This window comes from Chiloscyllium plagiosum, unplaced genomic scaffold, assembly GCF_037043375.1.
Source record: "Chiloscyllium plagiosum isolate Xiang-an unplaced genomic scaffold, Cpla_swu_hap1 HiC_scaffold_1, whole genome shotgun sequence".
In the NCBI taxonomy this organism is placed as follows: domain Eukaryota; kingdom Metazoa; phylum Chordata; class Chondrichthyes; order Orectolobiformes; family Hemiscylliidae; genus Chiloscyllium; species Chiloscyllium plagiosum.
The window spans coordinates 139,049,547-139,077,261 of record NW_028270139.1 but is presented as its reverse complement, the minus strand read 5'-3'; the positions used below and the strand labels follow the sequence as shown (position 1 = coordinate 139,077,261).

Genomic DNA, 27,715 nt, shown 5'->3' with positions numbered 1-27,715 from the left:
GATTTAACCTGATGACCATCATGTCTCGGGTCAGGAGAGAGGTTGAGAAGGAGGAAACTTCATGGTAACCTCAGCTGGTACACAAATTGAACCCATGTTGTTGGCATCACTCTGCATCACAAACCAGCCCAACTCAGTCGGTCAGTGCCTAAGAACCGGCATAGATATGATTGGCTGAAAGCCATCTTTCTGTGCTGTAAAACACCTGGGCACTTGTACATAAGACTGTGGCATTGACGACAGCCATTGTTAAAACTTTTCACTGTACTCCTGTACTGGAGTACAAGTGACAATAAAGGATTTTCAATTCAATAATGTCTCTCTATGTCCAAGTCATGATGGTGTGAGATTTAAAGGGAAACTTGGAGGTGATGGTCTTCCCATAACATTGTTGCTTTTGAACCTTCTTGGTGTTAAAAGTCACACAGAAGGAAGATTTTGTCCAAATAAGTTTGATTATTTACTGTGATTTATCCTGCAAGTTGAGTGTGCAACAGTCATAATGTATTGATAGGGGCAGAAATGGATTTTGCATGCAGTAATTAACTGCTACGCCTCACTTTGTAACACTATTTCAGCATAGAAGTAGGCTAGATCTATACTGATGTTTGTGGACCATGAGACCCTTCCATCTTTATTTATCTCCTCCCACCAGCCTAGTATTCCTTTTTCACTTATCTACTTAATTTGTTTTCACTAATTCCATCCAAGCAATACTCCATGTACTAGCAAGTTCCACAACCTAACAATTGTAAAGAGTTTCTCTTGAACTCTTTATTGAATGTGTTAGTGACTATCTGTACTGGGCTTCTTGAGTGCTTTGGCAACTCTGCCTATTTAGACAACGAATGAATATTTCATGCTCCTGGTTTGAGCATTGTTGGTGATGGAAAGACTTTGTACATTGACTCTGCATTTGGCAGTTTGATAGGCCAAAGATCTTTTATGATTTCAGATTATGGTTCAGTACCTTAAAGTGGAGCATGGCCCAAATCAGTCATTCTCTGGTGATGTTTTCCCCCTCCTAATCCATTAGAGATCACTTAGCTTTCACATGTCACCTGAGCAAGCTGCATACGTTATTCATGATTATTTCTGGGTACTTATTATGGAAGACTTGATTGAAGCTATTGGCATTGGGCAATGTAATGTTCGCAATGCATGTTACTAAAGCACAATAACAATTACTGAAGGCAATTTTGGGAGTGAATGAATTGAGAATGTTCATGTTATAGATTTATTGTGTTTTATTTTTATTACAGAAATGGAAGTTCAACAGCATGAGAAACTCTCTCAGCTGGTTGAGGATCTCACCACATCTGGACAACAAGTGTTAAACCCAGACAAGATGAAGGAACTAAAGAAAATCTGCAAGTATGGAGTTGTTGAATTGCACGTATGTTGAATGAGACCACCATGGCTTATTGTGTCAGAATAGCAGATGCCAGTGCTTTCTTTCATTGAATTTCTGAATCTTTAGAATCCCTACAGTGTGGAAACAGCTCATTAGGCCCAGTACTCAGCCCCCTACCTGATCCCTGTAACCCTGCATTTCCCATGGCTAATCCACCTAACGTACACATCCCAGGACACTATGGGCAGTTTAGCATGACCAATCCATCTAACCTGTACGTTTTCGGACTCGGAAACCAGAGTACCTGGCGGAAACTCTCACAAACACGGGAAGAATGTGCAAACTCTACACAGACAGTCGCACAAGGGTGGAATTGAATTCAGGTCCCTGATGTTGTGAGGCAGCAGTGTTAACCACTGTGCCAGCATGCTGTGCCTCCACATGACCTTTCGAGAGACAAACCAAGCAAACAAAGCATGACTTAGACAGTTCCTTGGGATCAAGAATGACTCATTTCCACTCTTTCTCTATGATTTCTGAAATAGCTGATAAGCCCAATGCACAGTCTGCAGACTTTGCTACACGTGTGCCAGATGATGCTTGAAGGATCAAGTAGATAGATTGGAGTTTTGTCTGGTCCCTCTGAAACCTCACCTATCCTCTGCATTTTCCTGATGAATTCTGTGTTTGATGCCTTCCTAAACGAGTCTTCTCCATTTTTATTGGTCATAAACAAGGGTCTCCCATAAATTGGTAGGCATGTTTGACCTCTTCAGGAATGTTTTAAGGACATCCCCAAAATGTTTCTGCTGTTCTCCTGGGCTCTTCTCAACTGTGGCTGAGTTCTGAGTGAAGCAGTGTCAAGCTTACAGATAAAGGAGTGGTGCTGGAAAAGCACAGCTTGTCAGGCAGCATTTGGAGAGCGAGAGAGTCGCGTTGAAGTGTTCGGCCACAGGGCAGTGGAGTCACACTCCGACAAGGACGTGCAAAATAATCCCACCACCTTGTAGCCGAACACTTCAACTCCCTCTCCCACTCCACCAAGGACATGCAATTGCTGGGCATTCTCCACTGCAAATTCCAGCCACCCTATGCCTGGAAGGAGAACGCCTCACCTTCTGCCTTGGGACCCTCCAACCACACGGAATCAATGTCAATTTCACCGGTTTCTTCATCTCCCCTCCCCCCACCTTATCCCAGATCCAATCCTCCGACTTGGCACCGCCCTCTTGAACTGTCCTACCTGTCTGTCTTCCTTCCCACCTATCTGCTGCACCCTCCATTCCTCACCTTCATCTACCTATCTCATTCCTGGCTACCTTCACCTCAGCCCTACCCCCCCTCCCATTTATTTCTCAGTACCATTGGACCCTCCCACATTCCTGATGAAGAGCTTATACTCGAAATGTTGACTCTCCTGCTCCTCGGGTGCTGCCTGACTGCCTGTGCTTTTCCACCACCACATACTTTGACTCTGAGCTCCAGCATCTGCAGCCCTCACTTTCTCCTTCCAAATAACATGACCCATGAGAAGAGTTGGTTTTGAGTGATTAGTACCTTGATAAAGAACACATTGACTTGAGAGACTTACTATTTATGGTTTCTTACCATTGGATTTGGAGGATATTGCAAATAGGCAGGGGGTGGTTGGAGAAATGTTAAGGTGGGGAGCAAGTTGTTGATTATAGAATAGCATTTAGTGAAGGGACAATTTTTAAAAATATGCTATTATCTATTTGAAGATACATTATTTTGAAAATTCAATGGAAATATCTAAGACTAAAAGGAAACTGACAACCTAAGTTGATTGTGCAAAAGTTATTCTTGTATTGTTAGTAATTAACACATTTCTTTAAGGACATCTGTTAGAGTTAAGACAGGACTTAATTTGTGGCTGAGATGTGGGTATCACTGATTAGTCCAGTATTTGATGATCATTCCTAATTACCTTTGAGTAGATTTTGGTGAGCTAACTTCTTGAACTGTTGCTGTCATTGGTGAAGATAAATTATGGTGCTCTTAGGAAGGGACTTTAAGGATTTTGGTCCATTGGCAGCCAAGGAACACCAATATAGATCCATATTTGGATGTTGTGTGGCTGGAAGGAGATCTTGCAAATGGTGTTGTTCCCGTCTGAGCTGTCTTTGTTCTTTTACATGGTTGAAATCACAAGTTTGAAGGTATTGAATGTAATTTTGCTCGTTGAGCTGGAAGGTTCGTTTTCAGAAGTTTCATCACCAGACTAGGTAACATCATCAGTGAGTCTCCGATGAAGCGCTGGTGTTTGTCCCACTTTATATTGATGCATCTTGGCTTCTAAGAGTGGGTGATATCACTTCCGGTTCTTTTTCTCAGAGGATGGTAGATGGGATCCAAATTAATGTATTTATTGATGGAGCTCTAGTTAGAGCTCCAGCTCCTAGCCATGCTTCTAGGAATTCCTGTGCATGTCTCTGGTTAGTCTATCCTAGGATGGACATGTTGTCCCAGTTGAAGCGGTGTCCTTCTGTATGTAAGGATACTAGTGAGAGTGGGTCATGTCTTTTTGTGGCTAGTTGATGTTCATGTATCGTGGTGGCTAGTTTTCTGCCTGTTTGTCCAATGTAGTGTTTGTTTCAGTTCTTGCATAGTATTTTGTAAATGACATTTGCTTTGCTGGTCCTTTGTATAGGGGCTTTTAGGTTCATTAGCCCTGTTTAAGTGTGTTCAAAGGTTTGTGGGCTACCATGGTGCCACGAGGTCTGAGAAGTCATTTCAGGGATTCTGTGGCTGCTTGTTTGGGTTTGTTGTTGAGAAATCAGCGGACTGTGTTTATTGTGTATCTGTTCTTCTTGGAAACACTGTATAGGTATTTTTCTTCTGCTCTTCGTAGTTCCTGGGTGCTGCAGTGTGTGGTGGCTCATTGAAATAATGTTCTGATACAGCTCCATTTGTGGTTATTGGGATGATTGCTTCTGTAGTTAAGTATTTGGACCGTGTGTGCTGTTTTCCTGTAGATGCTGGTTCGAAGTTCCCCATTGACTGTTCGCTTTACCACCCACTTCACTTTCAATAACAAGACCTCAAACATATCAATGGAACACTCGTGGGATCACCAATATCAGGGCTCATAGTGGAAGCAGTAATGCAGAGACTCGAACAAACAGCCCTCCCAGTTATCCAACCCAAACTTTGGGTCTGCTATATGGTTAACACCTTTGTCATCACAAAATAGAATAAATTAGAGAAAACCTACAACACCATTCAACACCATTCTTACTGGCATAAAATTCATAAAAGAGGAAAAGGATGACGACAAACTCCCATTCCTAGATATCACAGTAGAGCGAACAGTCAATGGGGAACTTCAAAGCAGTGTCTACAGGAAAACAACACACACGGTCCAAGTACATAACTACAGAAGCAATCATCCCAACAACCACAAACTGAGCTGCATCAGGACATTATTTCAATGAGCCACAACAAACTGTAGCACCCAGGAACTATGAAGAGCAGAAGTAAAATACCTATGCAGTGTATTCAAGATGAACAGATACCCAATAATTACAGTCAAGAGTGTGGTGCTAGAAAAGAACAGCAGGTCAGGCAGCATCCGAGGAGCAGGAAAATTGACGTTTCGGGCAAAAGCCCTTCATCCTCAGATGCTGCCTGACCTACTGTGCTTTTCCAGCACCACACTCTTGACCCACTCTCACTAGTATCCTTAGGTGCAGATGAAGAAGGATATCACTTCGACTGGGACAACACATCCATCCGAGGACAGGCTTAACAGAGGCATGCACGGGAATTCCTAGAAGCATGGCATTCTAACCGGAGCTCCATCAATCAACACATCTACCATCCTCTGAGAAAAAGAACTGGAAATGATATCACCCACCCTAAGAAACCAAGACGCATAAATGGAAAGTGGGACAAAACACTTGTGCTTCACTGGAAGCTCACTAGTGACTGTTCCTAGTGATGAAACATCTGAAAATGAACCTTCCAGCTCAGCAAGCAAACTTACATCTTGCGCCTCAACCTGAGCTACAAATCTTCTCAAAAATTACTAAAATCTACGAGTGCAGTACGTTGGAAGGTATATTTGAAGAAGCATCCATGACTTACTGTAGTGCAGTCTATGGATGGTCCATGCCACTGCACAGTGCTAGTGTCGGAAGGATTGAATAGTTAAGGGCTCTGATCAAATCAGAACCAGCTGTTCTGAGCTGGTTGAGTCTTAAGTATTGGAGCTGTGGAGACTAAGTGGGGAGTATTCCATCACAGTTCTGAATTGTGCGTTGTAGGTAATGGACAGGCTTTGAGAGTCAGGCAGTGAGTTATTTGCTGCAGAATTTCTGGCTTTTGGTCTGCTCTTAAAACTGTGGTATTTATATGGCTGGTCCAGTTGCCATTTCCGGTCACTGATAACTCCTAGAATGCTGATAGTCAGGATTCAGCATTGGTAATTCAATTGACTGTTCCAGAAAAGATGATTAGATTACCTCTTTTTGGAAATGGTTACTACCTGGCACTGACCAACCTAAGCCTGAACATTGCCCATGCTTTACTTCAGAGTGGTTATCAGAATTAGAATTGGAATCCCTACAGCATAGAAATAGGCCATTTGACCCGAACCTTCGAAGAGTAACCTACCCAGGTCTGTTTCACTACCCTATTACTCTACATTTTTCCCTAACTAGTGCACCTAATCTACACACCTAGTGGGAGGAAACCGGAACACCTGGAGGAAACCCATGCAGACATGGGAAGAAAGTGCAAACTCCACACAGGCAGGCACCTGAGGCTGGAATCGAGCCTGGGTCTGTGGGGCAGTGGGGCAGCAGTGTTATCCACTGAACCACTGTGCCATTTCCAAATAAAGATACTGTCATTCATCGACAATTAATTAAAATATATACTCTTTACAGGTTGTCTGAGGATTACATCAATCAAGTGTATCACTTAATCATGACACAGTTAAACCAAGAGCATGCAGAGATCCGCCTGTCTGCTTTCCAAATAGCAAATGAGCTATTTGTGCGTTCACATCACTTTCGGACGTTGCTTGTTTCAAACTTTCAGGAATTTTTGGAGTTAACAGTGGAATCAAATTTTGAGCAACCTTTACCTCCACCAAAAGAAATAGCTCAAACATTGAAGGAAATGGCAATTAAATCTGTCGAGGATTGGCACGGGAAATATGGAGAAGCTTACAAGAAACTTTCTCTGGGTTATCATTTTCTAAAGCAAGTTAAGAAGGTGAATATATTCTGTCTTTTTATTAAGCATTTTCAGTTTTAAAATTTGTTCATAGAATGGTGGCATTGCTAGCTGGGTCAACATTTATTGCCCACTTGTAATTGCTCTTGAGAAGGTGATGGAGAGCTGTCTTCCTTTTCGATGTTTGAGAAGTTAAATGCTAAACAAGTTTGCATCGCTAGTCTGATGTTTTCCAAATTTTGAAGTGCGTGTATCACCTTAAATATCCAATTTGATACAACCTTATTAAAATTAGTCAGACATTATTTATATATGCACATATATTTCCTGTGTTTCAGAACAAGGAAAAAAATATACTTTGTAAATTAGAAATTACCTTGCATGCTGTCCAAGGACAAGCATCTTCACAATACCTGTGGAGTCCACAAAATAAAACTTGATCATCCAAAGGTATATACTGCACTACAATAGCTGTGTTTTAGTCACAGAAAAAATATGTTGTATGATGGCTCCACACAGGAGAAATAGTTTCTCCCATTCACTTTTTTTTTGAGTTAAATCTTTGAATTCTTTCTGGTTCAGTGTTGACAGTCTCAGTATCTCTATTGCTCCAATAATTTCCAGCTCCTGGCATTATTCTGTGGCTTAAATGTAACTTGTTTAATGGGACATCTAAATATGTACACAGTGCTTTCAATTATGGTACAACTGATATATTACACAAAATCGTTCTTGCTGCTTTGTACTGTGTCAATTTTGATTTAATCCAAAATAATGTTGACCTTTTTTCTACATTCCTGTATGTGCAGATTCCGGAATCATGTCTTTGGAATTCCAGCCTCTTAGTGAACACCATTTAGTGCTTTTCTATCATAGTGCACTCTTATTTCAAGATATATCACTCCATTCTTGTCAATGTTACATTACAGCCAGTTTATTGTGCTAACCTTTAAGAATTTATACTTCCACTCACTGTATTCCAAAGCTTGTCATTCTTTTAATGATCAAATTTTGGAATTGAGTTCTCTATACTTATGCCAAATATCATCTATATCACCTAGTACAAACATTACAAGCAAAGTATCTGAAAGCTCAATCTTTTTTCGACTCAAAACACTCGTTTGCATTGGACCAGAATTTATTATAATTGGTAAATGAAGGGCACCTGCTATTATTTAGACTTGCTCTTGCTGGTTTAATTTCCAAAATACATTTCATAGTAAGTTGCAGGAAGTGTTCCTGAGAGATGTATGAACAGGTCAAACAATTATATATGTCCTTGACTAATATGATTTGAAGAATTATTGATGTACAGTAGTGTCTGAACCAAGACATAAGTGTGAGTGAGAATAGTGAATTCACGGTCTAGCTGCAGAAAGAAAATTAAAGAGGGAAAGAAAGATTGGATTAGGAACAAACAAGAAAAAAGGAACAAATTAAAAATGTCTCCAAAAACAATTTAAATACAAGAAATAGGAGCAGGCATAGATCATTTGGTGCTTCAAGACTTTTCTGTCAGTAAATAAAATTTGGCTAATCTACCTCAAATCCACTTTCCTGCCCAATTTGAAGTCAAAAACCTATTCTCCATCTTAAATAAATGCTGTGATTTGAGTATCCCCAACCTGAAGAATTGAGTTTCCTGCAAGCTGTATTTTTAGGTGTGAATTTCTTTGGTGTATAAGACTTGCCTTGATGTGTTAATGCATTTGATATGACCAAAGAAGGATTTAATTCTTTAATGTTATTTTTAGGTTCAGCACGCCAATTTGTGACAATGCTGTTCCTTTAACAAGGTTATGCAGTCCTTGGTTTTCTTTCAAAGAGGTCGTAAATGACGCAGACTCTGTAAAGTTTGGAGGTTGAATAGTCTTAGGGCCAATTTGATAATACCTAACAGATACTGCCTCAGGCAGAAGGCTTTCAGGTTAAAAAAACACGTATAATGAAAGGGGAGTGGCCAGTTCTCTCAGCTCAGCTTTTCTCTAGTTTTTTTTTAGAAAGCAGTAGTATGAAGAAAGGCTGCCGGCCCCACAGAAGCAGGTCCCAGCTGGTGATCTCTCTCTGACTTCTATCCTGTAAGAACTTGTTTTTGATTTTACCTTTTGTGTCAAGGTGTGCTTATAGGGATTGTTGCAAGGATTTGGTACAACTTCATTAAGTTGGGATACAGAGGAACCTCAATTATTGGAACTACATTGGTGAGGATTATTTTCTCGGATAATCGAATGCCCAATAATACAGTTTAGCCAAGCATCAGAACCTTGCAATCTTGCCGGATAATCCGAAATTCGTAGGTGAGAAGGGGTAAGATTAAGGAACCTTGGATGACGAGAACAGAGGAACTTCTCATCAAAAGGAAGAAGGCAGCTTACGTAAGGTGGAGGAAGCAAGGATCTAGCACAGCTTTAGAGGATTACAGGCTTGCTAGAAAGGAGTCAGAAATGAACTGAGGATAGTCAGGACGGGGCACGAAAAAGGCTTTGCAAGAAGGATTAGGGAGAACCCCAAGGCATTTTACTCATATGTGACGAATAAGAGCATAATCAGGGAGAAGGTAGGACCGATAAGGGATAGCGGAGGGAACTTGTGTGTGGAGTCTGAGCAGATGGGATTTGACTAAGGAAAGGGACTTTGTTGTGAATGAGAACTTTGAGGAGGTGGGATACAGGCTTGACCAGATCAAGATTGATGAAGTTGATGTGCTGGAAATTTTGGAATACATTAAGATGGATAAGTCCCCAGGGCCAGACTAGATTTACCCTAGGCTGCTCCGGGAAGCGAGAAAGGAGGTTTCTTAGCGGCTGGCGAGGATCTTTGTCTCCTCACTCTCCACGGGAGTCGTACTGGAGGATTGGAAGGAGGTGAATGTTGTTTCTCTTTTCAAGAAGGGTAATAGGGAAATCCCTGACAATTACAGACCAGTCAGTCTTAGGTCTGTGGTCAGCAAAGCTTTGGAAAGAATTCTGAGGGATAGGATTTATGACTATTTAGCAAAGCATAGTGTGATTAAAGGCAGGTCATGCCTCACAAATCTTATTGACCTCTTTGAGGAGGTGACAAGACAGGTCGTCGAAGGTCAATCAGTGGATGTGGTGTATATGGACTTCAGCAAGGCATTTGATAAGGTTCCCCATGGTAGGCTCATTCATAAAGTCAGGAGATATGGGATACAGGGAGATTTGGCTATCTGGGTTCAGATTTGGTTGGCTAACAGAAGGCAGAGAGTGGTTGTAGATGGAAAGTATTCTGCCTGGAGGTCAATGTTGAATGGTGTCCCTCAGGGCTGTGTTCTTGGGCCTCTGCTCTTTGTAGTTTTTGTAAGTGATTTGGATGAGGAGGTTGAGGGGTGGGTTAGTAAATTTGCAGATGACACAAAGGTTGGAGGTGCCGTCGATAGTATCGAGGGCTATTGCAGGCTGCAGCGTGACATAGACAGGATGCAGAGCTGGGCTGAGAAATGGCAGATTGGGTTCAACCTGGATAAATGTGAAGTGATGCAGTTTGGAAGGTTGAACTCGAATGTTGAATATAGGATTAAAGACAGGATTCTTGGCAGTGTGGAGGAACAGAGGGATCTGGGTGTGCAAGTACATAGATCCCTCAAAGTTTCCACCCAAGGGGATAGGATTGTTAAAAAAGTGTTTTGGCTTTCATTAACAGGGGGAATCAAGTTTAAGAGCCGTGCAGTTTTCCTACAGCTCTACAAGTCCCTGGTGAGACCACACTTGGAATATTGTGTCCAGGTCTGGTCACCCTACTATAGGAAAGATACAGAGGGTGCAAAGTAGGTTTACCAGGATGCTGCCTGGACTGGAGGGCTTGCCTTATGAAGAAAGGTTGAATAAACTTGGACATGTCTCTCTGGAGAGAAGGAGGAAGAGAGGAGACCTGATCGAGATATACAAGATAATGAGTGGAATAGATAGAGTCAATAGCCAGAGACTTTTCCCCAGGGCAGGATTGACTGGTACGAGGGGTCATAGTTTTAAGATATTAGGAGAAAGGTATAGAGGAGACAACAGAGATAGGTTCTTTACGCAGAGAGTTGTGAATGCATGGAAGGTGTTGCCAGCGGTGGTGGAAGCAGAGTTATTTCGGACATTTTAAGCGACTGCTGGACATGCACATGGAAAGCAGTGAGTTGAGGGGTGTGTAGGTTAAGTTATTATATTTTACATTAGGATTAAACCTCGGCACAACATCGTGGGCTAAAGATTCTGTGCTGTACTTTTCTATGTTCTATATTGGGGCATCTCTAACACCTTCCTGTTTCTGTTAGTGACTTGAGAAACTGAATGACCTCTTCCAGTTCTTTTGTAAATGACTCCAGGTGTGAAATGGTCTCTTTCTAATCCCGTGTCAGTGACGTGTGGGAGTGAACAGACTCCTTGTCTTCCTGTGTAACAGGCAGGAGGGACTGACTGGGCTGTCCCTCTTCTCTTCTTGCCCAGTCGTTTTGATGGGCTGAATGACTTCCCCTTATTCTTGTGAAACCAGATTGTGAACTCCTCCCTTTACTGTGGAAATATACAGTGCTGTTACATGAATGTTACCCAAAGTTTAACAGCATGATTATTGAATATTGTCCAGGTCTTGTTGCACATGGACACAGACTGCTTTAGGAGCAGAGGGATGACAAATTGTTCTGAACATTGTGTGATCTTCAGTGAATATCTCTGTTTTGGATTGGTGTGAACTCAATGGGCTGAATGGCCTGCTTCCACACTGCAGGGATTCCCTGAGGACAGACTGGAGATGCTTGGACTTAGGGAGCTACCCTGAGGATCTCCTGCAGTGATATCCCACAGTTGAAATGATTGATGCCCACCGATGATGATCATCTTCCCTTGTGCTGTGAATAACTCAAACAATGGAGAGGTCAAAATCGAATCTCATGAAGTGTAATTTGCTCAGGCTGCATGATGTCATCTTCAGTCAAATACTATCTTGAGTTCAGGTCCAGTCTCTCTTACCTGACCTCCTGTGTTCCCTCTTTTGTTCTTATCAATAGGTCATGGTGTACAAGCAGAGAATTATTTTCTTCAAACAGAGGGTATTGAATGTCAGGAATTCTCTTACAGAGAGTTAGGGGAGCTAGATCACTGAAAGGGACCATGGTGTCGCACAGGGATCAGTTCTGGGACCTCTGCTCTGTGATTTTTATGAATGACTTAGATGAAGAAGTGGAAGGATGAGTTAGTAAGGTTGCCAATCACACGAAGGTTTGTGGAGTGGTACATAGTGTGGAGGGCTGTTATAGGTTGCAACGGGACATTGACAGAATGAAGAACAGTGCTAATAAGTGGCAGATGGAGTTCGACTTGGAAAAGTGTGAAGTGATTCTCTTTGGACGCTCAAATATGAATGGAGACTACATGGTTAAAAGCAGGATTTTTGGCAGTGTGGAAGAACAGAGGGATCTTGGGGTCCATGTCCATAGATCCCTCAAAGTTGCAACCCAAGTTGATAGGATTGTTAAGAAGGAAATGGTCTGTTGGCTTTCATTAATAGAGGGTTGAGTTTAAGAGGTGCGAGGTTATCCTGCAGCTCTATGGAGCACTGGTTAGATCACACTTGGAATATTGTGTTCAGTTCTGATCGCCTCTTTGTAGGAAGGGTGTGGAATGCTGTAGAGGAAATGTACCAGGCTGCTGCCTGGACTGGAGGGCAGGTCTTATGAAGAAAATTTAAGGGAGCTAAGGCTTTTCTCATTAGAGAGAAGAAGGATGAAAGGTGACTTGATCGAGGTGCACAAGATGTTGACCGGCATAGATACAGTGGATAGCCAGAGACTATTTCCCAAGGCAGAAATGGCTATCATGTGGGGGCCTCATTTGGAGGAAGGTTTAAGGGAGATGTCAGAGGTCGGTTCATTACACAGAGTGTGTAGGTGCGTGGAATGCATTGCCAGCAGTGGTAGTAGAGTTAGATACTTTTGGGAATGTAAGCGATTCTTGGATAGGCACATGGATGAAGAGTGTGTAGATTAGGCTGATCTTAGAGAAGCATACAAGGTCGGCGCAACGTTGAGGGCCAAAAGGCCTGTAATTACTGTACTGTTCTATGAATGCCGGATAATCGAGATTCCTGTGTAGTCTGTTAGGTTTTCGGATAGCATAGGTTATTCGGTATTCTGTTTTCTGTTCTTTGTGTTTCATTGAATAATCTTATAAATAAATTCTGTTTTGTTTTAAACAAAGTGGTTTGCCCAGCTGGTTCTCTCCTGGAAGACTCACTTTCCAACTGTTTAAAACAGCTAGCAAAGTTAGGGTCTGAGCTGCCGCCTTGAAGTGTTTTGAGGGGTCTGGCCTGGTCCATAACTGATTTGTATTAATTATTTATTTTGCTTCCCTTCATGCTAAGGTGGATTTCCAAGACGTTCGGGCAAGAACGCAAGCTGAGAGGAAACGAGAGGAAGAGAGATTGAAAAGACTGGACAATATCAATAGAACAAAAGTAAACAGAGTGGAACAGGAAATGGAAGGTATTCTACTCATTCCTAAACAAATGAAGTGTTGATGTAAGTAAAGTAATCCTAGACATAACTATAATGTCACTGGGCTGGGAAGCTCGAGGCCCACCCTAATACTGTGGTGAAATGAGTTCAAATCAACTAGAGCAGGCAGTGGAATTTAAATGCAACTCATAAATGTGGATTTTAGTGCTAATCTCTGTATTGGTGACCATAACTGTTATGATTGATTGTCATAAAAGCCCATATGATTCACTAATGTCCTTCAGGGAAAGAAATCTGCTGTTATGGGTCTATCTGTGGCTTCAGGCCCACAACTTTGCAATTGACTCTGAACTGCAGTCAGTGATAATCTAGCAAGCCACTCAGTTCAAGGGTAATTAGGGATGGGCAACAAATGATGGTCTCGCTAACAATGACTACATTCCATGAAAGAATCAAAAGGATTGGTTTGGATTATTTTTGGTTGCCAGACAATTACTACCGTTTTAATTTAATCTAAGAACTGAGATTCCTTTAAAAAGGTCCTGGAATTGATAAACCAGAAGATAGGTTTAACTGACAAGGGTGGCTGTTATTAATAAATATGCTGTGTGAAAAACTGCAAGTAACTCCATAAGCCCTTTCAGTGTAAGCCTTGGCCAAACATTATTAGCTTATATCATAGACTTTAGTTACTAACCAAATAGCTTCTCCTTTATTAATTATTCTTTGCAGGTGTTCTCTTACCTGTAAACTGAAAGGAGGCTCCTTTTGTGTATAAAAAATATACATATATGTTAGGTTATTTGAGCTATCATATGCAGAGCTTTGAAAGTGACAAATATGTTTTTCTCTATCATAAAAACGCTGTATTAACTGCGTATCAAGCTTCTTCCACTACGTTTAGTCTGTCACGCTTCAAAAAGTGAGTAGAAATACAAGCATTAATTTGAAATGTTCAGCAATAAAGTTAACTTACAGAAGTTGTAACCTATAAGTCTTTAACCCCTGACTAGCTTTAAGAATCAGACTTGAGATATTTAAACATGGAAATAAAGGCATAGAGTATACAGCATAGAAACAGATCCTTCGGCCGAACTCATTCATGTTGACCACGTTTTATAAACTGAACTAGTCCCATTTGCCTGAATTTGGTCCATATTCCTCTAAACTTTTCTTGTTCATGTACTTCTCCAAATGTCTTTTAAATGTTGTAATTGTACAAGCCCTTTACTACTTTCTTGGGCAACTTGTCCATGTACACGTCACCCTCTGTGTGAAAAAGGTTGTCCCTAAGGTCCCTCTTAAATCTTGCCCCTCTTGCCTTAAACCTATGCCTCTGGTTTTGGACACGCCTACCTCAGGGAAAAGAGCCTGGCAATTCACTTATTTTATAAACCTCTATAAACCTCTCAGCTTCTTAACTCCAGGGAAAAATGTTCCAGCCTATTCAACCTCTCCTTATAACTCAAACCCTCTGTTCTCTGTGACATTCTTGTAATTCTTTTTTGCACCCTTTGCAATTTAATAACATGCTTCCTATTGCAGAGTGACCAGAATTATACACAGTACTCCATATGTAGCCTTAGCAATGTCTTGTATAGACATGATATCTCAATTTTTGTATCCTGTAATTATGTGGTTTTTCCTCAATTCTTTCTGACCTCATTACATGAGGCACTGCCTCAGAATGAACCATCTGACAATGAGTACAGACCCTCTGACAAAGAAGCACTCCTTCTGGATTGACCTCCAATCATGTGGCAATCCCTCAATTCTGAACCCTTTATAATGAGGCATTACTTCAGTATTGATTCTCTGATTACAATGCGCACCCACAATTCTGACCCTCTGACAGTGCTAAAATATCTCATAATGATGCTCTGACAAGGCTTCAATATCTCACTGCAGAATCACTAATTGAGTGGCCCTCGCTCTCAAAAAGACCGATTTGATGTCTGCAGTGATGACTGAGGGAATAGGTGGATCCGAAGCTGTTGGGACAAGTGACGATGTTTCACTGATCTCTGTTCGAAACAAGTGTAAAGTGCATTAAGCACATCAGGGAGGGAAATTTTGAGGGTGGGATGTTTTTGTCTGCCATCTTGTTCTGCTTTGTAGCCAATTATCTCGTGTAGGCTCTGCCACAAATGGCAGGGGTCCATGTGGGGTTGGTTTGGGTCTCTAGCTTAGTCCAGTATCGCTTCTTGGTGTCTCTCATATCCTTAGAGGTCATATCTGGATTTCCTGTAAAGATCAGGGTTGTCTGATTTGAATGCCATATTTACTCACATTTGGAACAGAATGGACTTAATCAGGGATAGGCAGCATAGCCTTCTGCAGGAGAGGACTTATCTTAGAAATTTGAGTTTTTTGAGTAAATGATAAATATGATTTAGGGTAGGGGCATGGACATTGTTGACATGGACTTTTCCAAATGTTGGTCCAGAGGATTAAGTCATATCAGATCCCCAATGAGTTGGTGGGTTGGATACAAAATTGCTTTAGCCATAGAAGGCAGAGAGTAGCTATGGAGGGGTGTTTTTCTGACTGGAGGTCTGTAACTCGTAGTATTCTGCAAGGATCAGTGCTAGTACCTCTTGCTTGCAATATATTAAAATGATTTGGATGAAAATCTAGGTGGTCTCAACACATTGTGGATAGTGGGAAGGTTGTTAAAGGATATAGCAATATATAGATCATTTGGAAAGTTGGTCAGGAAAATGGCAGATGGAGTTTAATTTGGACAAGTGTGAGATAATGCATTTTGGGAAGTCAAATACAAGAAGAAAGCACATGCAGTAAATGGCTGAACTTTAGGAGCTATCTTCGAGTGCAAGCCCATAGCTCCTTGAATTGGATAAGGTGATAAAGCATGCTTGCCTTCATCATTCTGAGCAATGAGGATAAAAGTTAGCAATCATATTGCAGTTGTATAAAACTTTAGTTAGGCCACATTTGGAGTATTGTGTGCATTTCTGATTGCCACAGTATAGGAGGCATAGAGGCTTTGGAGGGGTTGCAAAACAGTTTTACCAGGATGTTGCCTGAATGGAATCTATTAACTATAAGGAGAAGTTGGACAAACTTGGATCGTTTTTGCTAGAATGCAGAAGGCTGAGGGAGCAACCTGGTAGAAGAATATATAATAAGGTGACCTCTTTTTAAACTCCAATACAGGCCTGATCTACTCAGTCCCTCCTTATATGATAACCCACCTTGGTAAAGTCACTGGACTAGTTATCCAGAATCCCAGATTACTGTTCTGGGATATGGATTTAAATCCCACAGTGGCAGATGATGAAATTTGATTTCAATAAAATCTGGAATAAAATGCTCACCAAATGACAACTGTGTGACCACTGCTAGTTGTCATGAAGATGAATCTGGGTCACTCGTGCCTTTTAGAGAGGAAAGTCTGCTGTCCTTACCTAGTCTGGTTTATTTGTGACTCCAGACCCACAGCAATGTGGTTGACTCTTAACAACTGTCTGAGTAATTAACCCAGTAAGTGATGGGCAACAAATGTTGTACAAGTCAACACCAACCACATCCCATCAACTTAAAAAAAAAAGAGTGAATGCTACTTGCAGTTATCAGCCCAAGCTTGGATGCTACCCAGGTCTTGCTACATATGGACACAGACTACTTCAGTAAATGAGGAATAGTAAATAGTGCTGAATATTGAACAGTAATCCTGGAAGCTAGATCATTGAAGCACCTGAAGATGGTGAACATAGGACACTATCCTGAGGAACTCGGTTATTGATATCCTGGGGTTGATATCCAAAAACCACAGCCTTTTTCTTCGGAATAGGAGTAGGCCATTCAGCTCCTTGAGCCTGTTCCACCATTTAATGAGATCATGGCTGATGTATGGCCTAATTCCATATATCTGCATTTGATCCATGTCCTTTAATTCCTTTGCTTAACAAAGTATTTAAACTCGAGATAGATAATTGACAATAATAATTAGTTAATCCAGCATCCACTGCTGTTTGTGGAAGAGAGTTCCACAAGTCTACTATCCCTTGTGTGTAGAAGTATTTCCTAACATTCCATCGGAACAGTCTGGCCCTAATTCTCAAATTATGTTTCCTAGTTTAAAATCCTCAGTCAGTGCTAGTTATGATTCCCAACCAGCAAAGATATTTCCATTGAATGCAGTTCTGTTCCTTGATGCCATACTTGGGCAAATTCTGCCTCAATCATTTGTTTCTTGTGAAACACTTTTGGCAGAGGGTTGCTGAAGAGCTGAAAGTGAATATGTGCATACACATGTTTGTTATTTTGAGTTCCATTTATCATGACTCCATTGTATTTTTTTCAGAGTAACTTGTTCTAAGAAGTGACATTGAGCGTTGATCCAGTTTTTGGGGTTCAGCTAATAAATTGTAGAGTCTGTTTTCTGTGAGTTACTGCTGACTTTTTAAATCTTTAATATTTTTGTTGTTTTTAAAACAGAAACATCGGAAGAAATTCAAAATTCTTTGATTGAGCTGGAGGCATGCTTCAGATTGCTGATACCTGATTTTTCTGAGTTCACCTTCAATGATGTCAACTCTCAGCATACACAAGTACCAGCTGACAACACCAATAATGCAATGTGCGCAACCAGTGGGCAGAATGACAACTACCTACACTCCACAGATCTGTTTGATGATGAACAGCCATGCAGCAGTAAGGACCTTGTGCCACTGCCTCTAATAAATAGAGGACAAGAAATGTGGAAATCGGATGGTTTGCATCAAAGTGAGGACAGTGAGGATGAAGAACTTGAACACAGCAGTGATGTATTTGTTAGAAATCATGGCCTTCTTTCACACAAATATTCTATTAACTTGGAAATTCAGAAAGGTATGTACCGATCACACTGTCTTGTTCAGAATCTTGAATTTATTAACTTGCCATTGGTTTTTATTCACAATAACGTTTAAATTTTTAAAAATCTAATTTTAGAAATTGCATCACGAATTTAAACCAATTGGTCAATGGTCTTGTCATTAACAAATATTTTAAAAATTCAAACCACAAGCATGTGATTGCTTTTCCATAGTGTATTGAAGAAGAACCCCATTAGTTTGGGGTGTAAAACTGGCATAGTTTGGAGGTGAATCTGCAGCCTGAAGGACAAATCAGTCCAGAGTCTGTTGTCAGAGAGTATGAGGCTGGAAAAGGAGTGGGAAAGGTGATAATCCTTGGGAGGATAAACTTGCATGCATTGAAGAATAGATCAGCTAGCATCAGTATTGGTGCTTGAAATTACACTCACCATAGCATTTACATATTAATATATTTTATAATCAGACCATTCATGAAATGATTTGAGTAACCATGCAAATTATTTTGTTTTCTTGCAATTACTAAAATGTTTGGAATAATACTTGATTTTATTAATTTTTCTGAGTTTACGAGTTGATTTTAATTTATTTTGCTTCAGAAGCTAAAAACTGAAAAATAGACCAAAAACTCAGCAATAAAACATAATTCAAAGATCTTACTAAAAAACTCTTGTAGGGACTACACAGAAGAGATCTTGCAGAGGAATTTAAAATATGGGCTAGATGATGGGCATCAGTTTAAGGTTAGAGGGGAATGAATAAAAGGGAACCTGAGGGGCAACACTTTTACCACAGAGGGTGGTATGCATAGGAATGAGCTCCTGGTGGAAGTAGTTGAGGCAGGTACACTACGAACATTTATGGAGCATTTGGACAAATACATGGATAGGAAAGTATTAGAAGGATATGGGCCAAGTGTAGGGAAATGGAGTTACTGTGGACGGACGTTTTGGTCAGCATTGATCAGTTTGGGCCAAAGGGACTGTCTACACGGTGCAGGTCTTTATGACGCTATGACCACCAACTCGCAGAAAAGTTGATAAAGGGCATATATGAAGGGAAATTACAAAGAGATTGAAGAACTATAAAGTAGTGGTAATGATGTGTTTAGTTATCCTAATATACCCTTACTATCCCAGTTTATAACGGGAGATGGAGGGAAATGAGTTTGAGAATTGTGATTATTGTATCAAGGTTCAAGATAATTATTGATAATGACAGGGAACAATCCAAATTGGAAGAGCATGAATTTCAGTGGGGGGGGGGGGGGAAGGAATTGATGATCAATTTGTCCTAGGTAGTTCAGAATTGAAGATTATTAGGGAAAGCTTTATTTTAGGACAGTGGACTACCTTTTAAAAAGGTGATGCTTTGGGTTCATTATGGAACATTCCCATGAGGGGAAAGGCAAGGCAATCAAAGCCAGGGCTCTGTGGCTGCTGAAAGAGATGGAGTGTAAGAGGAAACAGCAAAAATTTGCTTCCAACAGACTGTATGCTGATAATACAAGAAAGAACCAGGCTGGATATGGTATGTTGAGAGGAAATGTGGGAAAGAAAATGCCAGAGAGGAAGAGAGAGAGAGAAAATGGGAAGAGACTAGCAGCTAACTTGAAGTTAAGTCTACAGTGTTTTTACAGGTATGTAAATTGTTAAAGGATACTTCGAGGCTTGGGTCCCATATAGAATCTACAAAGGGGTCAACACATGGAAGTAGAGGACATAACTGTGTACTAATCAGTATTTTGAACTTTGCAATTGTTTTTAATAATTAGGCCTGCATTTTTTGAAAGGCATAGGTGGATATGCCTTTGTTACACTGAGACAGCACATTCTAAATCCTAACTACCGGCTGTGTACATGATTCCCTCATGTTGTTTTTCATTTCTTGGTCAATATCAATGTTCTCAGCTTCTCGAGCCATCCAAAAAGGCACACAGTATATCGAGGTAAAAACAATGACTGCAGATGCTGGAAACCACATTCTGGATTAGTGGTGCTGGAAGAGCACAGCAGTTCAGGCAGCATCCAAGGAGCTTCAAAATCTACGTCTCGGGCAAAAGCCCTTCATCAGGAATAAAGACAGTGAGCCTGGTGCGTGGAGAGATAAGCTAGAGGAGGGTGGGGGTGGGGAGAAAGTAGCATAGAGTACAATGAGTGAGTGGGGGAGGGGATGAAGGTGATAGGTCAGGGAGGAGAGGGTGGAGTGGATAGGTCGAAAAGGAGATAGGCAGGTAGGACAAGTCCGGACAAGTCATGGGGACAGTGCTGAGCTGGAAGTTTAGAACTAGGGTGAAGTGGGGGAAGGGGAAATGAGGAAACTGTTGAAGTCCACATTGATGCCCTGGGGTTGAAGTGTTCCGAGGCGGAAGATGAGGTGTTCTTCCTCCAGGCGTCTGGTGGTGAGGGAGCAGCGGTGAAGGAGGCCCAGGACCTCCATGTCCACGGCAGAGTGGGAGGGGGAGTTGAAAAGTTGGGCCACGGGGGTGTGTGGTTGATTGATGTGGGTGTCCCGGAGATGTTCCCTAAAGCGCTCTGCGAGGAGGCGCCCAGTCTCCCCAATGTAGAGGAGACCGCATCGGGAGCAATGGATACAATAAATTATATTAGTGGATGTGCAAGTAAAACTTTGATGGATGTGGAAGGCTCCTTTAGGGCCTTGGATAGAGGTGAGGGAGGAGGTGTGGGCGCAGGTTTTACAGTTCCTGCGGTGGCAGGGGAAAGTGCTAGGATGGGAGGGTGGGTTGTAGGGGGGCGTGGACCTGACCAGGTAGTCACGGAGGGAATGGTCTTTGCGGAAGGCGGAAAGGGGTGGGGAGGGAAATATATCCCTGTTGGTGGGGTCTGTTTGGAGGTGGCGGAAATGTCGGCGGATGATTTGGTTTATGCGAAGATTGGTAGGGTGGAAGGTGGGAACCATGGGCGTTCTGTCCTTGTTACGGTTGGAGGGCTGAGGTCTGAGGGCGGAGGTGCGGGATGTAGACGAGATGCGTTGGAGGGCATCTTTAACCATGTTGGAAGGGAAATTGCGGTCTCTAAAGAAGGAGGCCATCTGTTCTGTTCTGTGGTGGAACTGGTCCTCCTGAAAGCAGATCCGGCGGAGGCCGAGGAATTGGGAATACGGGATGGCATTTTTGCAAGAGGTAGAGTGGGAAGAGGTGTAATCCAGGTAGCTGTGGGAGTTGGTGGGTTTGTAAAAAATGTCAGTGTCAAGTCGGTTGTCATTAATGGAGATGGAGAGGTCCAGGAAGGGGAGGGAGGTGTCAGAGATGGTCCAGGTAAATTTAAGGTCAGGGTGGAATGTGTTGGTGAAGTTGATGAATTGCTCAACCTCCTCGCGGGAGCACGAGGTGGCGCCAATGCAGTCATCAATGTAGCGGAGGAAGAGGTGGGGAGTGGTGCCGGTGTAATTACGGAAGATCAACTGTTCTACGTAGCCAACAAAGAGACAGGCATAGCTGGGGCCCATACGTGTGCCCATGGCTACCCCTTTGGTCTGGAGGAAGTGGGAGGATTCAAAGGAGCAATTGTTAAGGGTGAGGACCAGTTCGGCCAAACGAATGAGAGTGTCGGTGGAAGGGTACTGTTGGGGACGTCTGGAGAGGAAAAAACGGCGGAGCTCCTTGGATGCTGCCTGAAGTGCTGTGCTCTTCCAGCACCACTAATCCAGAACACAGTATATCTACTCTGTCTAGACCCTTTATATTTTCTTCCAACCTTCTTTAAGGACAACAGCTCCAGCTTTTCAATCAGTTCCACTGATTTTAACCAAGAAAGATGATTTTGCCGAAGTCGTAATGGAAGCAATTTGAATACAGTGTGGCTTGAAAATTGAGAAAGAAGATATTTTGGTATCTATAGTTAATGTTGATAATCAAGTACTGCCGGGATTCCTCTGAAGGTGTTTAGGCAATTCAAGGTGCAGATTTTCGATGTACTGATCATAATCTTCTAATCCCCTTTAAATATAGGACTAGTGCTAGAGGACTAGAGATTGTGTTACATTATTTTCTTAAAAATTTACAAAAATAAAGCCAGCATCTACTAGCCAGTCAGTTTAACTGAGAAAGCTTTCAGAAATGATAATCCAGGGCAAAACCAGCAGTCATTCAGCTAAAAGTTTTATTAAATGAGGTATGTTAAAGGAAAGTTGTGTTTAACTCACCTGATTGAGGTAACAAGGAAGGGTGGAAAGAGCAGTGTGATTGAAGTGGTATATATGGACCTCAAAAGGTGTTTTGATAAAATTTCACACACCTGGTTTGCCAACAAAATAGAAGTCAGTGGTTATAACGGACAAGTGAAAAAAAAGATATGAAGTTGATTGCGTAACAGGAAACAGTGTGTAGTGAAAGGTTGTTTCTCAGACAGGAAGAGTGAAAAGAGAAGGCATACCATATCCTGGGCTTTATATTATAGACGCATATAGAACAAAAGCATAAACCTTTAAAAAAAATTTTTGGAGAATTGGATTTAATCATCACTTTTAGGAAAGATGTGCAGAAGATGCAAAAAATCTTCACAAGAATAATTTTAGGAATGAGGGCTTTCAATTTTGTGGAACTGAATGGAAAGGCTGGAGCTGTTGTCCTTAAAGAAGGTTGGAAGAAAATTTGGTGAGGTGCTGAAAATAGAAAGGGTCTAGACAGAGTAGATATACTGTGATTTCGATAACGTGATGATTGCGTTCTTGTGCAACCCCGTGTATATAAAACTCATGCTTTAGAAACGTGTTACAGCCAACACAAGTTTTAAATGTTCACACTTTAGAAAGACGTCCCAATTCGTCAATTGTGTTATAGCGAATTCATGTAAACAAAACGGATGTTATAGCAGAACGACCTTTTGGGCTACATAAATTGCTGTTACAGAGAACAGCGTGGACTTGGTGAACTGAACAGTCTGCTTCTGTACTTTAACATACTATGATACCATGATATTCTGCATGTTTGGAGAACAGACTTAAAGATCAAAGAGGATGAAGACAACAGCGCTGTGATTACCAACATAAAGGACCTCCATAGACTTGTCACTATTAAATACCTACCAACTGTCCAGAACTGGATCCAGGTATGATCGAAAACATTTTAACATTGTTATTGGATTTTGGATTAGGATTAGGGTAAAGAAACCTATGAGCCAACAGCTTTTCCCTATTCAAAGTTTGGGGGAAGATTTGTAGCTCGGGTGCTCGTTGTTGTGGTTCTGTTCGCCAAGCTGGGAATTTGTGTTGCAGACGTTTCGTTTCCTGTCCAGGTGACATCCTCAGTGCTTGGGAGCCTCCTGTGAAGCGTTTCTGTGATGTTTCCTCCAGCATTTATAGTGGTTTGTCTCTGCCGCTTCCGGTTGTCAGTTCCAGCTGTCCATTGCAGTGGTCGGTATATTGGGTCCAGGTCGATGTGCTTATTGATTGAATCTGTGGATGAGTGCCATGCCTCTAGGAATTCCCTGGCTGTTCTCTGTTTGGCTTGTCCTATAATAGTAGTGTTGTCCCAGTCGAACTCATGTTGCTTGTCATCTGCGTGTGTGGCTATTAAGGATTGCTGGTCGTGTCGTTTCGTGGCTAGTTGGTGTTCATGGATGTGGATCGTTAGCTGTCTTCCTGTTTGTCCTATGTAGTGTTTTGTGCAGTTCTTGCATGGGATTTTGTACACTACATTGGTTTTGCTCATGCTGGGTATCGGGTCCTTCATTCTGGTGAGAAATTGCGCGGGTATCCGTTTTTGGCGAATACATTGTATAGGTATTTTTGTTCCTCTTTTTGCAGTTCTGGCGTACTGCAGTGTCTTGTGGCCCTTTTGAACAGTGTCTTGATGCAACTTCTTTTGTGTGTGTTTGGGGTGGTTGCTTTCGTAGTTCAGGACTTGGTCTGTGTGTGTGGCTTTCCTGTATACCTTTGTGGTGAATTCTCCGTTAGGTGTTCTCTGTACCATCACGTCTAGGAATGGGAGTTGGTTGTCCTTTTCTTCCTCTCTAGTGAATCTGATTCCTGTGAGTGTGGCGTTGATGATCCGGTGTGTGTTCTCTATTGTGTTTTTAATGATTACAAAGGTGTCATCCACATATCTGACCCAGAGTTTGGGTTGAATTTGCGGTAAGACTGTTTGTTCTAATCTTTGCATTACCGCTTCTGCTATGAGTCCCGAAATGGGTGAGCCCATGCATGTGCCATGGATTTGTTCATATATTTGGTTGTTGAATGTGAAGTGTGTTGTGAGGCATAGGTCTAGTAGTTTGAGTGTGACGTCTTTGTTGATAGGTTCACCGTCCTGTTGTCTGTTCTGTGTGTCCAGCAGGTTGGCTATTGTTTCTCTGGCTAGGATTTTGTCAATAGAGGTGAACAGTGCCGTTACATCGAATGAGACCATAGTTTCTTCCTTGTCTATGTGTATATTTCTGATGATGTCCAAGAATTCCTGTGCTGACTGTATAGAGTGTCTGGATCCGCTGATCAGGTGTTTCAGTTTCTGCTGTAGTTCTTTAGCCAGTTTGTGTGATGGTGTCCCTGGTAGTGATACTATTGGTCTGAGTGGGATGTCTGGTTTGTGCACTTTAGGTAGTCCTTAGAATCTGGGGGTGTTGTTGCTTTCAGGTTTCATTCTTTGTAGGTCAAACCTGATTATCTGTAGGTTCCTCAGTGTGTTGTTTATCCTATTGGTGAGCTGTGGGGTGGGTCAAACTCCCTCTTTTGGTAGGTCCCAATATACTGACAATTGCAGCGGACAGCTGGAACTGACAACCGGAAGCGGCAGAGACAAACCACTATAAATGCCGGAGGAAACATCATAGAAGCAGCAGGAACGGAACCAAATAAACTCCAGAAGACACAGTCCAGCAGTGCTTCACAGGAGGCTCCAAAGCACTGAAGATGTCACCTAGACAGGGGATGAAACATCTGCAAATCAATGTCCCAGCTCAGCGATCATACCCACAACTACGACAATAAGCACCTGAGCTACAAATCTTTATGCTAACTTTGAATAATAACCTTACGCCGTTATGTGTGTCAAATATAAATTGCTTAAAGCTGCAACACATTTGTAACAATACCTCAGCTTGCTGATATATGTTCACAAAATGCTGGGGGTGGGGTGGGGCGGGTGGTCGTGTGAAATCAGAGTGTATTAATGGCTTGTTCACAAACTTTCTTCTGGTTCAATATTAACAGCATAAGACATAGGAGCGGAAGTAAGGCCATTCAGCCCATTGAGTCCACTCCATGGTTGCTGGGTGTCTAGGGATAACCAGTATTCTCCTATAGTTCATGATGGCACTTTGCCTCACCACCCCTGTGTAACATACAATGTAAATGGAAATGAGTATAGCTTTGCTATCCAGTAAAGCAACAATAATAGATGTCCTGGAGGATCCTACTGAGGACAATTTTAACGTCACTGAAGACTGAGCCCCTGAAAATCATGAGTTGGTCCAGTGGTTAGCTCAGCTGGACAACTGAGGTCAAAGACATTTGCAATATTTGTGATGATTTATCATCAGGTGTCGTGTCTGTATTGAGATTGTTCCGCTGTTGAACAAAAAGCAGGAGTAGACTATTCTGCCCCTTGAGTCTGCCCCATCATTTAGTAAGATCATGGCTGATTTGATTGTAACCTAAAAGCTGCATTTCTGCCTATACTGATAATCCTTAACCACCTTCCTTTACAATCTCTGCGTTAAAAATATTCAAATGCTCTACTTCCACCACTAACTTTTGAGGAAGAGAGTGCTAAAGACTTATAACTTATGAGTTTTGAGAAGATTTGTAGCTCAGGTTGAGGTTCTGGAGCTAGGTTTGCTCGCAGCTCCCAGCTCAGCGAGCAAGCCTACATCCAGAACTTATGGTACTGTTTGAAATAGGCCACCCTGGATTTTTAAACAGTGATCCTAGTTCTCTTGCTTTTCTGAACTTGTAACTTCCTGAATTGTTAGTACATTTATATCAAGACCAAAATTTCTTTTACTACATGAATGAGATTGGATGTTCTTCAACTTGAGTCAATTCCCAGCCTATACTTTGTGAAGACGGTGTTGTAGCAGGCTTTCAGTGATACTATTTAAATAATAATTTTAAAAAATATTTTGTTCTAGACATTCACCAAAGTTGGTATTAGTGATACTCGCCTAAAACGTGCCATTGACTTAAAAAATGAGATTGATGCAGCTCTAAAGAAACATGAAGAAATGGGCATTAGTTATGAGGAGCGGAAAGTGGTGAGTATACTAATAGTTTAAGCCACTGATTGTCTGGATATTTGCATGGAAGAGCAAAATAATTGCTTTGAAAGCTTTCAGGAAAATTCTGAAAATTTATCTCATTAAATTCTTCATTCTATCTGGCTGTTACTAGCAAGGCTGACATTTACTCCCTATTCTTAAGTTCCTTGAAAGGTCAACTTGGTTGATCACTTCGAGATGCAGTTAACATGTTGATATAGGACTATCATCACACACAGATCAGACTGGGTAAGAACAACAGATATTTTTCACAGAAATCTGAAAGCTTCATGTGATCATGTTTACTGATACCAGCTTTTTAGAAGGGGATGTGAGCTCACAGTCTATGGATCATTAGGTTTACTAGTCCAGTAAGATAACCACTACATCACTGTACATTTGAAAGCCATGTTTGTACCACATTAGCTTACTGTTTCAGGACTCTTATATAAAACTAAGTCGTTTATTTAAATGTGCCAATGTGAAGGAATCGGTATAAAAGGTTACAGTCATAGTGAATGGTTATAAAGATGAAAAGTTTTCCTATAATTTATTTATTTTCATTTATTTTCCTATAAATAAGAGTTTAAAGAACTTTAAAAGGCTTTTTTTTTTAAAAGGACAAGTACCGTTCGTAATGCCTATATTACACATCTTGGCATGTATAGATTTGTGTATTTTGTACCAATAATAAATTGCTGATAGGAAAGAGGCAACATCAATAACTGCATATCAGTACTTTTTTTAAACATATTGTTGGGAAAAATATATCACAATTGTAGGAATGTTGTCATAAAATTTAAATGGATTCAGCAAAGATATTCAGGTTTGGAGGGTTTGAGCTTTGGGGAAAGGCTGAATAGGCTGGGGCTGTTTTCCCTGGAGCGTCTGAGGCTGAGGGTTCATTGTTCCTTGAAAGTGGATAGATAGGTCGGTATTTGGTCAGAGCATTGAGTAAAGGAGTTGGGAGGTCAAATTGCAGCTGTACAGGACATTGGTTAGGCCAGTTTTGGAATAGTGTCTCCCTCCTAGAGGAAGAATGTTGTGAAACTCGAAAGGGTTCAGAAAAGATTTAGAAGGTTGTTGCTTTGCCAGCATTGGAGGTTTTGAGATATAGGCAGAGGTCGAATAGGCCAGGGCTGTTTTCCCTGAGGAGTTGGAGGCTGAGGGGTGACCTTACAGACGTTTATAAAATCATAAGAGGCATGGATCGGGTAAATAGACAAAGTATTTTTCCTGATGTGGGGAGTCCAGAACTAGAGAGTGTAGGTTTAAGGTGAGAGAGGAAAGATATGAGAGAGACCTAAGGAGCAACATTTACACAGAGGGAGGTGCCAATATGGAATGAGCTGCCATTTGGATGAGTATATGAGAATAGGAAGGTTTAGAGGGATATGGGCCAAGTGCTGGCAAATGGGACTAGATTAGATGAATTGGACCGAAGGGTTTGTTTCCGTGCTGTACATCTCTGTAACTATTTGTCTACGACATGTTCACATTGATAATCCTAAACCATGCTCAGTTGGTATTTTTACCACCAATTTTATAATCTTAAGACAGACGCATGCCAAACGGGAATAAGCTAACATGAGAACTCTCAAGTTTTCGGATTTCCTTACAATCAAAAAGGGCTGCCTTAGGAGAAATT

General features: G+C 41.5%; 1 protein-coding gene across 3 annotated transcripts in view; it reads left to right on the top strand.

Annotated features, from left to right (window-relative positions):
• uvssa (UV-stimulated scaffold protein A) overlaps nt 1–27,715 on the top strand; it is a 110,631-nt gene that overhangs the window by 2,606 nt on the left and 80,310 nt on the right. For all 3 annotated transcript variants that reach the window (XM_043708333.2, XM_043708245.2, XM_043708507.2), the window contains exons 2-7: nt 1,263–1,374; nt 6,265–6,595; nt 12,923–13,043; nt 17,478–17,870; nt 22,814–22,923; nt 25,942–26,064. In XM_043708333.2, coding sequence (XP_043564268.2) covers nt 1,265–1,374; nt 6,265–6,595; nt 12,923–13,043; nt 17,478–17,870; nt 22,814–22,923; nt 25,942–26,064 — 1,188 coding nt within the window. In that variant the 5' untranslated portion in view covers nt 1,263–1,264. The remainder of the gene's footprint in view (nt 1–1,262; nt 1,375–6,264; nt 6,596–12,922; nt 13,044–17,477; nt 17,871–22,813; nt 22,924–25,941; nt 26,065–27,715) is intronic.